General features: G+C 40.8%; 1 protein-coding gene across 2 annotated transcripts in view; it reads left to right on the forward strand.

The window, feature by feature from the left end:
- Positions 1-12,121, forward strand: part of CACNB3 (calcium voltage-gated channel auxiliary subunit beta 3) — a 143,142-nt gene that overhangs the window by 13,631 nt on the left and 117,390 nt on the right. Inside the window, exon 1 of one of the 2 annotated variants that reach the window (XM_075265527.1) lies at positions 8,830-9,064. The exons of the other annotated variant lie outside the window; for it this stretch is intronic. Coding sequence (XP_075121628.1) covers positions 9,023-9,064 — 42 coding nt within the window. The 5' untranslated portion in view covers positions 8,830-9,022. Of the gene's footprint in view, positions 1-8,829; positions 9,065-12,121 lie in introns of those variants that run through there. 2 annotated transcript variants of the gene reach the window in all.

Below are 12,121 nucleotides of genomic sequence, written 5' to 3' on the forward strand. Positions count from 1 at the left end.
GTGTTTGCTATTTTTATTGCATTTATAGTTAAGGTCCAGTATTGCTTATTATGTTGAAGCAAAGCATATCATTCTTGATGAAGAATAACTCTCCTTTGTAAAACGATGGACCATTTTACAAGTGTCTTGGTGCTGGTGTTGTATCATTGTGTTATACAATATAAGAGGGACTTCATTGGAAAGCCAGACATAAGGGTAACTACATTACATATATTTTCTCTGTATCTCAGGAGGCTTCTGTTTCAAGAGTGAAAGATTTACAGTCTTGGAATTTTTCATGGCCATTTTCATGTAGTGAATGAGATTTCTAATAATATGAGGTTTACAGTTTTCAGTTTGTAATAGGGAAATATGGCTCCTGAGATGGATGGGCTCATCTAGTACATGGGCTGCATCATGTATAGTTTTTGGCACTCTTCTTTCTTACTTAGCCCCAGCGGCACCCAGATATCTCTACCAAATGTTGGGAATCTGAAGTCAGTAGTACAAATTTTCATATTTCTGTAGCTTACAAGTGAATTTCAACTCAGTTGGGTGAATAAGTTTCAATAAGTGTGGGCCACATATCTGGGACAGATGAAAATATTCTAATGGGCTACTGATGACCTATGCAGAACATATGTATGTCCACTTTTCATGTCATTGTAATCTTTGTTATCATTGCACACAATGACATAAATAAGATCTAATAGGACCCTATAGAGGGAAATATCATTGTGGCCCATGTTGGCATGTGGATGTCGCTCCTCCCAAACACCAGCCTCCCAAGGACAGGACTCACTCTTGAGCTTTCTAGATTGACTGAAGAAAGCATACACTCACTTATAGGACTGGGTATCACCAGTACTTGCGGTAGTAATTCGGTACAGTACAAGGAAAGCAGTTCATTGGACACAGCAGGAGTTAATGTCAATTAATTGACTACAGCAAAGTTCAGCAACTCTCCTGGTCTAATGGTTCACTAAGCAAACTCCTTACTGTGTAGGAGCAGTTGCCCTGCAGCAACACATAGCAGTCTCCCTGTTCTCACGTGTCACACATAGCTCACACAGGTTCCACTTTTTCACACCACTAGTATTCAGAAAATCTGGGCTCCAGACCCAGACTAACCGAAACACTCCTCATGGATGGGTTCTGCAATCTCTGGAACTAGAACTCTGGATGGAACATCTGAAATACTCCTAAGGCTAAGGCCCCACAGGCCGTAATCACAGCGTTAAAGCGCTGCGGAAAGAACCGCAGCGCTTTTAAGAGAAAGTTCACATACAGTCCTATGAAAAAGTTTGGGCACCCCTATTAATCTTAATCATTTTTTGTTCTAAATATTTTGGTGTTTGCAACAGCCATTTCAGTTTGATATATCTAATAACTGATGGACACAGTAATATTTCAGGATTGAAATGAGGTTTATTGTACTAACAGAAAATGTGCAATATGCATTAAACCAAAATTTGACCGGTGCGAAAGTATGGGCACCCTTATCATTTTATTGATTTGAATTCCCCTAACTACTTTTTACTGACTTACTGAAGCACAAAATTGGTTTTGTAACCTCAGTGAGCTTTGACCTTCATAACCAGATGTATCCAATCATAAGAAAAGGTATTTAAGGTGGCCAATTGCAAGTTGTTCTCCTATTTGAATCTCCTCTGAAGAGTGGCATCATGGGCTACTCAAAACAACTCTCAAATGATCTGAAAACAAAGATTGCTCAACATAGTTGTTCAGGGGAAGCATACAAAAAGTTGTCTCAGAGATTTAACCTGTCAGTTTCCACTGTGAGGAACATAGTAAGGAAATGGAAGACCACAGGGACAGTTCTTGTTAAGCCCAGAAGTGGCAGGCCAAGAAAAATATCAGAAAGGCAGAGAAGAAGAATGGTGAGAACAGTCAAGGACAATCCACAGACCACCTCCAAAGAGCTGCAGCATCATCTTGCTGCAGATGGTGTCACTGTGCATCGGTCAACTATACAGCGCACTTTGCACAAATAGAAGCTGTATGGGAGAGTGATGAGAAAGAAGCCGTTTCTGCACGTACGCCACAAATAGAGTTGCCTGAGGTATGAAAAAGCACATTTGGACAAGGCAGCTTAATTTTGGAAACAAAAATTGAGTTGTTTGGTTATAAAAAAAGGCGTTATGCATGGCATCCAAAAAGAAACAGCATTCCAAGAAAAACACATGCTACCCACTGTAAAATTTGGTGGAGGTTCCATCATGCTTTGGGGCTGTGTGGCCAATGCCGGCATCGGGAATCTTGTTAAAGTTGAGGGTCGCATGGATTCCACTCAGTATCAGCAGATTCTTGAGAATAATGTTCAAGAATCAGTGACGAAGTTGAAGTTACGCCGGGGATGGATATTTCAGCAAGACAATGATCCAAAACACCGCTCCAAATCCTCAGGCATTCATGCAGAGGAACAATTACAATGTTCTGGAATGGCCATCCCAGTCCCCAGGCCTGAATATCATTGAACATCTGTGGGATGATTTGAAGCTGGCTGTCCATGCTCGGCGACCATCTAACTTAACTGAACTTTAATTGTTTGTCCAAAATACCTTTATCCAGGATCCAGGAACTGATTAAAATCTACAGGAAGCGACTAGAGGCTGTTATCTTTGCAAAAGGAGGATCTACTAAATATTAATGTCACTTTTCTGTTGAGGTGCCCATACTTTTGCACCGGTCAAATTTTGGTTTAATGCATATTGCACATTTTCTGTTAGTACAATAAACCTCATTTCAATCCTGAAATATTACTGTGTCCTTCAGTTATTAGATATATCAAACTGAAATGGCTGTTGCAAATACCAAAATATTTAGAACTAAAAATGATTAAGATTAATAGGGGTGCCCAAACTTTTTCATAGGACTGTAGTTTTCTGGCGTTTCCATAGATATAATTGACATGCTACGATTTGCAAAGCCGCAACGGCTTTGCAAATCGCAGCGTGTCTGCACTGCGTTTTTTTCCGCAAAGTGGGCATGGGATTCACATGAATTCCATCCCCTTTGCTTGCACTGTAAAACGCCTCAATTTTGCCCACAGTGTCTCCACTGCGGGCAAATCGCGGGGTTTACATCCCGTGGGGCCCCCGCCTTTATTGTAGACTGTTCTGCTAAGTGTGACTACAAGGTATCGGGCTGTAGGATGCAAAGGATGTACTTTGAGAGGCGCAAAAAGGACATCACCCCTTGCATTATCAACAGGTGCAATAAGGTTCCACCAATTTGGAAGAAACACTGCACCACCCTCTTTCCAGAAAATGGCAGACCAAAGAAAGCAGCTCAGCAACAAAATACTTCAAGTGGCATTGGCACAGAATATACAGTGCAGCAGAGTCATCATGGTTAAAGCAAGGTAGACAAATATACAGTATACACATGTATATAAATAGAATATAAACAATACACAAGGCACACTTAACCCATTGTGAGGACACAGTCTTAGGCCTCGTTCACATCTGCGTCGGTAATCCGTTCAGGGGAGTCTGCATGGGGACCCTCCGAATGGACTACCGAATGCATTTGCAAGCGATATGCAGTGAAAACACACGGATGCCCATAGGCTGTAATGGGGTCTATGTGCTTGCCACAAGATTTCCGCTGGGAACATGCGGACAGGAAAGTACTTCATGTGCTTTCACTGTACACTGCTTGCAAATGCATTCAGTAGTCCGTTCGGGGGGTCCCTATGCGATTACCAAACGCATATGTGAACAAGGCCTTAGCCTCCCACCTAAGGCAATACTTGTGGAAGATGGTAGCTTCCACCACCTTACAATAGGAACCAATCAGCTGCCATTTACTTTTCTTCTTTTGGACCTTGGACCACTGTTGGATGCTGTGGTGGGTGTCTGACCATGTCTACTGTTGAATATAGAAATCGGTGCTATAAACAATTTGCATAGTGAAGATTTACTAAAAAGAGAAGTCCCAAGAAATTGTTTTAAGCTAAGGCCCCACGTGGCCTCCCGCAGCAAAAAAGCGCTGCAGTAAAAACGCGGCGGCAATGCATCATGGTTCTTCCCACAGCGCTTTAGACAAAAAGTTTGCAACGGTTTCCTCTGTTGATTTTTTGTTTCAATTATACCAATGGCAAAACCACTGGTGTTTCTGTAGGTATAATTGAAATGCTGCGATTTCCAAAATCATGCGGGTTTTGGAAATCGCAACATGTCCACAGTGCAGTTTTTACTTGACTCGCATCCACTTTGCCCTGACTCTAAAACTGTAAAATTTTCGGGCAAATTGTGGTGTTTATACCACCTGGAGCCCCGGCAATGTTGCAGACTGTAGCTATATACACATTGGAAACGCATTTCTTCTTTGCCCACAGTATTTTTCATTGCAATTTTGCTGCATTTTTCCCTTCCTTTTTTCTTCTGTTATTAAATCTACAGCGATAACGCAAGCATTTTCACATGTAAAATCGACAAGCTGTGTTTTTCAAAAATGCTACTTTTCAGCAGTGCTTTTTTTCTAGAATGTGTGCCAGAATATCATTCACTTACTGCAGCAGCCAAAAACACAGCGTTTTCGCAACGTGGGACCTTAGCCTATGTCTGTACGCCATAGAGCATGATGGGACAGCGTCGACAGTTGGGTGGCAGGAATTGGCGTACAAGTCACACCTGGCCTGCTTAGCTCAAGCTGGGCCCCAATGGCAGGCATTTTAAGATCTCCAGCATACAATAGTTAAGAGCACCAGAAAAGCTAATGTGAATAATTCACAACCATGTTAGCAGCTGCGGGCTGGGCTGCCTTTATAATCCTTCTCGTATTTATTCAACTGGGAAATAGCCAGACCGACAGGAGCAGAGCAATATATTCTGGGCCATATCAGTTGTGTAATATGGAAATGACTAGACACAAAGATTATTAAATGAAAAGGACAACCCGCATGTGCAAATACTGGTAGATGAATATAGAGCGCAGCACAGCAGGGGATTGTACACTCCAAAGAGGCTGATCAATTCCTATTCCAATCTAATGCTTTCTATTGTTTGACACGGCTGTTGTAATGGTGTTTGACACAGTAGAGCGTTTCTTGTGACAGCACGTGACCGAAGCCGAGTATGACTGGAGGTGGCTGACTGCTTCTTTTCAATAGCTAAGCCAACTTCCTTCACGATCATGGCTGATCTACACCCAGAGAGGGGGACTGCACAGGTTTACCTGGAAATAGATCATTAGCTGGAAGTAGAGCTGCTGGGACTAGGATTGATATCTGCACATCAGGTCACCTTATATAGCTCAAGCATATCAGTATATAGAAAAATATAGAAAAATAGAATGGGGCAAATTTATTGTAATGCACCAAAATCTGGTTCTACTAATTAAAGACCACATTTCTTTACTTATTCAAAAATGGGGGTGGTTTTATTAGGAATGGGTAAGTGGTCTAGAGGGAGTCGACCACCTCCTTATGGTATATGAACTAAATATAGCCGTTTGTAGAGCACTGTGACAACTTTACAAACGTACCTTTGTTACGGCAGTTAAATCTGTCCTATTGGCAATAAGTGGATTTTAAAAATATGCAAATGAGGTGCACAGGGGAGGGGGGTTGCTCTGACAGACCCATTGTAGTCAGTAGGTTTCATTTCGCTCTTTTTGTCTCTGCAGAAAATAAAAAACAAAAACGGAAAAAAATTATGTATAAATAAATAAAACAAAAAAAAAATGGTGATATGTTCTTTTTAAGCACTTGTTGGGGTCAATAGCAGTTGACCAGGACAAATCTAGCGGATAGCAATCCCACAGTAAGGCTAAGGGCCGGGGCTCCACAGGACAGAAACGCCGCGATTTGCCTGCGGCTGAAACGCCGCAGGAAAAATCTTGGCATTTTACAGTAATTGCAAAGTGGATGGGATTCATGCGAATCCCATGCCCACTTCGCAGTAAAAACCGCAGCACGGACACACTGTGATTTCCAAAACCAGTGCAGTTTTGGAAATCGCAGCATGTCAATTATATCTATGGAAACGCCGGCGGCTTTCCCATAGATATAATTGCAACAGAAAGTCCACGGAGGAAAACTCCGCAAACTTTCTGTTTAAAGCGCTGCGGGAAGAACCTGCAGCACCCCGACCTTAATGTCAATGATGATTATTTATCATCTGGCCCTTTTTGGCCATACTTTTCGTGGAGCGCCTTTCTTTAGACTAGTTTTACTGTGGTCTTTGTATATGATGTAGGCACACCTCCTTGTTAAATGTTGTGCACATGTTAGTTTACATGCGCCTCTTTTGGCCATATGCATTTTGCACCTTTTTGGTAATAAAGGTGCAATTGCCTCTTTCTAATACATTCTAACCTGATGGGCTCTTTTATGCGGCCCATGAACTGAAGTGCATTTTTGTCTTTTTTAAAAAGGCGCATGTCATAAATAGAGAACGAAAAGGATCTTCATTTAGGTCGCGGCCTTTTCCTGCCATAAAGCGAATAGTGGCAAGAGCAGTATTACAGCATGAATAAAGGCGCAAATGCTTCATAATTGAAGCGTAACACAGAAAAAGCCCTCAATTTATAGCGCAATATAACATATGTGTGCTTGATTTTGCCAAGACAAGTTATATTTTAAATGGAACCATTTCATAATATATATATATATATATATATATATATATATATATATATATATATATATATAAAAAAATAATAATTTTGGCGGGGGACTAACAAAATAATATCAATTCTTCAATTTTTTTTATGCTTTGTTTTTACACTGCTCAAGCCCAGTTCACTTTCCATTCAGGGAGTCTGCTTGGGAACCCAAACGGTAACCTATATGCATTAAAAAGCAGTTAACTAAAAAAGCACACGGACCCCATAGACTATAATGGGGTCCATGTGGTTTCCGCTCAGTTTCCGCACGAAACATGCGGGGAAAAAAGTGCTGCTTGCATTTTTCTATGGGGTCCGTGTGGTTTCTCTAACCACTTTTTAATGCTACTCTTTTATTTATGTATATGAACATGTTGTGTTCACAGATCATATGCAGACTTATTTGTTTCAAAAGTTAAAGTGGTTCTCTTTGTTTTTTAAGAGTTAACAGTAAAGCAGATGGTCTCAACAACTTAAAAAACAGTACTCGCTGCTCCCCAATCTTCTGTTTCAATTCTCGCAGTTCCAGTTTGGGTTTTTTTAGGCTTCCCTGGCCAATGTCAGTAGTGACTTCCCGTTTGTGCCACGTGACCACTGCAGACAGTTACAGGCCTCAGTGGTGACCTCTTTACAAATGGCATGTCACTACAGTTTCTTCTGTAATTCTGAGCAGGGCTAGCTACAGGATTTTGTAAGGGGGAGTAGTTTAACCTTGACAAATTTGTGTTCAGGCATAACCCTAACCCCACCCATTTCACATTTGGATCTGATTATTTCCTTTGTGCCCTCACACAGTAATAATGCTCTTTCTTGTGTACAGCATAGTATAATGCCCAATTAGTGGCGTCCCAATTCAGTATAACACTCCCTTAGTGGCCCCTTCACAGTATATTGCCAGCTTAGAGATCCCACACATTATAATACTCCCTAAGTGGTCCCCTCAAAGTATAATGCCCTTTGTCGCACCCATAGTTTAATGCTCCTTTACTGGCCTCCACAAAGTATAATACTCCCTAAGGGTAAGTTCACACAGAGATTTTTGGTCAGGATTTTGAGGCCGTATCCACCTCCTGGCCAAAAAGATGGCTCCCATTGAAATCAATGGGAGCCACTCAGGTGTTTGTTCTGGCTCCCGGAAAAAGAAGCGAGAAGCTCATTCTTCAGGCCGTTTCGCTGTGCGATTTGGCCTGAAGACACTCCCTCCTCCCGACTAGGCTCATTCATTGGGCCTAATCCAGAGCAGAGTGCACCAGCGTTCAGTCACAGCTACCCGTATTTTGCAACCGAACCTGAGGCGGCCTTCACCTCAGTTTCCAGTCCAAAAAAACCCATGTGAACTTACCCTTAGTGAACCCAAACAGAACCCTTTCTAGAAACAAAGTATTACTTGCTTAGCCTGTTTGCCTCAGAGCAGGTTCCTCTGGCCTTTGCTCTCTGTGGCTTGAAGCAGCAGGTGAAATGTTGTCATCACACAGTGCCTGCTTAAGAACACAGATAGAGTTGAAGTCAGGGCATCAGGACAGCGAAGATATCAAGTTCTGCCTGGTATAATATTACATCTGTGTTTCACACCCAAGTATGTCTGATCCTTCTTTCAAAAAATAAAAAATTAAATTTCAAGTCTGATCTTGTAGAACTACAAATGCATCTTGCATTCATCTGTAATTATACGTAATTTAGCAACCAACTATCCTTCTGAGGCCATTGCTTGTCACTTCACCTATTCTAGTCTACAGCCACCGTTACTGGGCCGAGACTGTTTCCGACCATTGATGGTGGTTCTTTGTGCACTTTGCTGGACTTTACCTTTGTACTTTGCTGTTAATATGTTGGTTCTTTTTATATAAAGAACAGTAATAATTGCTCTTTCTAGATCTGGTTCAATGAAGCGAAAAATGTGCATCTCATAAAGTGGAGATACATTAAGTTCAATGAAACAAAAATTGCATCTGAATCATTGCCTTGTGAATGGAAGATCCAGTAGCGCCTCCAGCAATGAAACCACTAGTCTCTGTGAGTGGCATCACAAGGGAAGCGAAAAATAATTCTATGCCAGGGGCTGTGCTTTTGTACAGTGAGAAGAAAGCAGCACAATCCATTTTATGTATCTGACTATAGAGCAAAAGGCTTTTCTGCTTGTTGCCATAAGACATTAATACAATTATTCGGCACTTAGACATCCATAGATCCATAATTTCAACCACATTGTAGCAGCAAGAGGTGGACCTGAAATAAGAGAGAAATGGAAGGAGGAGTAAATGGAAGAGAGGGAGGGAAGGAGAGGGTCTGGGTGATGGAAAGAGACGGAATGCAATGTACACAGCGAGGCACATCAACAGAGGATGAAAGTCTCCCTTCCCTGTAAAGAGAGGTTTTGAGAGTGCAGCTTTGGGCTATATATGCCCCTTCTATGTCTTTTTCTGATTCCAGTGCCACATTTCTTCTGAATGAGGTAACCATTTGCTTTTCTGCCTTGAAGGGAAGGTTGGGGTTGATGTGTGTGGGGGCTGAAAGGGGAATCTATCTGTGGTACAGAGATCTCTTTTCGGGATGTGCACTGAGCCATATCATGCATTGTGCTTTTTTAAAAAAAGGTTTTTCCATCTTGAGCGAAATAAAGGAAAATTAAACAAGACAGGGTAAACAATGAGGAAGAAAGGCTAAAATAAAAGAGTATTCTGAAAAAGCATTATATATGGAAACATCACCCTCAGCAAACAGATCATTAGCTTTGCTTAGTAACCTTGATTGGGTTCACATTGATGGAACGGAATAGGAATAACATGCAAACAAGTGAAATTGTATTTAGTGAATCCACCAACATAAAGCAGCACTTTGTATCATGTACGCTGGTGGGGTTATAATAATGCCTTTCCAGGTATATGAAGTATGAAGCTGACATATGTATCATATATACACGGGGTATAATAATACATATGTAGTGAAGATTAGGGAAACACACATGAATGGCCGTGGTGAGAGAGCAATGAGACCAAATGAACTTGATGTAGTAGTAAGGATTGACAAGGAGAGAGATGGAAAATAATCAGGCATGACTGACTCTGGAAGAGCTGGTACTGAGCAATGCTGGGGGACGGCCTTAACTCTTAAATGGTGAATTTCTCAGCCCGGTGATAGGCAGATTATCAGCCAGAGATTATTGGGTGTTATATAATTATTACTGTATCTTTCACTGTCTACCGACAGTCTTTTTGATGCCTGGTATTAACACCTTCCTTTACCTTCATACCTTGATGTGACATCAGACCAGCATCATGGCGTCTTGCTCAGCTGATCATTGGGAAGGTGTTCTTGTTCAATGAAAAGATGAAGTTATCCATTTTTTATCACAACCTATGAATCAGAATTACTAGGTTGTATCAATTTTTTGTAGAATAGGTTAATGGTGGTTTCCAATTTAGAGTTTAGATAAGTCTCTTAGATACATGACATGATATTTTATTATTAGCAGTATTGGTAAATCAGATACATATAATAACTGATATACAGAAGCAATAATACCTGGGGGTGCTTGTGATATCCAAGTGCCTAGATGGCACCTAAGTAGTAATGTGGCCACGCCATGGCATTGGTGAAATATGTGATGAGAGAATGTCAAAACTCCCAGAGCGGCACCAAGGACAAATCACCTTTTTGACATTACAATTATTTCATATTTGCAAATGTTACAAAAGTGACAAATCCATCAAAATCTTGCAGGCAAAGGCAAAACAACCCCCCTGGGCAACTGTGAACAATTTTGCTTTACAGGACAAAAAATCTTCATGACTTCACAAGGGCAGTCAAATCAATTCAATCCATACTGTCCTCCAGTCATTGTAACTATGGCTGCCATTTCTGTAAGAAAAGTTTATTTCGCCCAGGTACTGTAATAACTACACATCAAGGGGTATTAAAGGATCTAAAATAATTCCCCAGTGTCTTGAAATAGGTCACCGACCCAATACACAAAATTAGAAAGAATGTGGAATTACAGGTAAGTTACAACTCTGGCTTTGTTGCAGTTTTTACACAGAAAAAAGTTAAAATAGGATTTTAAATATTAAATTAGTGTAAAAATTTGCAAGTGTCGGGACATTCCTATTGTAGAAATCCAAAGGAAAAGAAAAGTTTCCACTTTTATGCCATTTATTTGAATTCAGTTCCCATAGTAGAAGTTCTAGGAAAGGGTTCTGTGGGAAAGCCATAATAGGAACTCTCACCTGCTGACCTCCTCCTGGATAGATGTAATGATGTCATGTGATGTCATCCATTAAACCTGAATGATGACATAATGTGATGACCTTGAAATTATGACTGTGACTTTAGTAAAGGGCACCAGTTAGGTTTACTTATGTGTACAATGTGGTTCTAATGGTAAAATGTATAAGAGATTACCCAGGTCTATAATATTGATGAGTTATCCAAAGGATAAGTTGTCAGTATTGGATCTGTGGGTGTACCATTCCCAGCACCTTTGCCGATCAACTGATTGAATTAGGCATAGCCCCGCACATGGAATAGTGGCCATAAGTGGTATTACAGCCCAGTCTCTGCAGCCAGAGTCTGCTACTACTAATAATAATGATACATTTTATTTATATAGCGCCAACATATTCCGCAGCACTGTACAATTTATAGGGTTCAGATACAGACATACATAACAAAGAACGTCATTTCACACAATGGGACTGAGGGCCCTGCTCAAAAGAGCTTACAATCTATGAGGTAGAGGGGGTGACACAAGAGGTAGCAGGGGCGGCATTGCTTATACAGTGTTCAGACAATTACTACTACAGAGTGGGGGAGATTTATCAAACTGTCCTTGTTGCCAATTGCAACCAATAACTGCACAGTTTTCATTTCTTATACTGCTGTTGAAAAATTAATACTTTGTTGTAATTTGTTGCTAGGGGCAACAAAGACATGTTTAGGCCATCAATATTAGATCTTTGGGGGTCTGACTGCTGGACCCCACTGATCAATTGTATAGAGACTTGTATGGAGAGTTTGCATTAGGTGTAGGTGATCTGCAAGGGTCCTGGGTGTTGGATGGCTTATTCTAAGGAAGGCCATCAATACTAAAAAACCAGATAACGCTATAATCAGCTGATCAGTGCAGGTGTCAGGAGCTGGACACTCACTGATCTGATACTGACGACTGATCCTAAGGTCCCAGGAAACGCCTTCTCATATGGTTATTGGCATGGTTGTAGCCCTGTGTTCATACAACATTTCAAGATATTTTCCTAATTGTTTGCCAAATGTGAAGCTACAAGTAAGGAATTTTAATCCAAAACATGTAAGCGAATCAATCTATAAAGCTGGCCATTATGTTGGATTATCTTTTAAAGCAACTTTATTAAAATCATGGATTTATTGTATTTCCTAACCATGCTGGATATTCTTGTAACCAGATCTCTGATTTCTTCCAGTGTAGTGGCGAGCCTTGATGTCTGTGTAAATGTTAGCCATACATATATGTCTATTGAGGTGGAAGTACCTCCAT

Source organism: Leptodactylus fuscus, chromosome 2, assembly GCF_031893055.1.
Source record: "Leptodactylus fuscus isolate aLepFus1 chromosome 2, aLepFus1.hap2, whole genome shotgun sequence".
NCBI classification, from domain to species: domain Eukaryota; kingdom Metazoa; phylum Chordata; class Amphibia; order Anura; family Leptodactylidae; genus Leptodactylus; species Leptodactylus fuscus.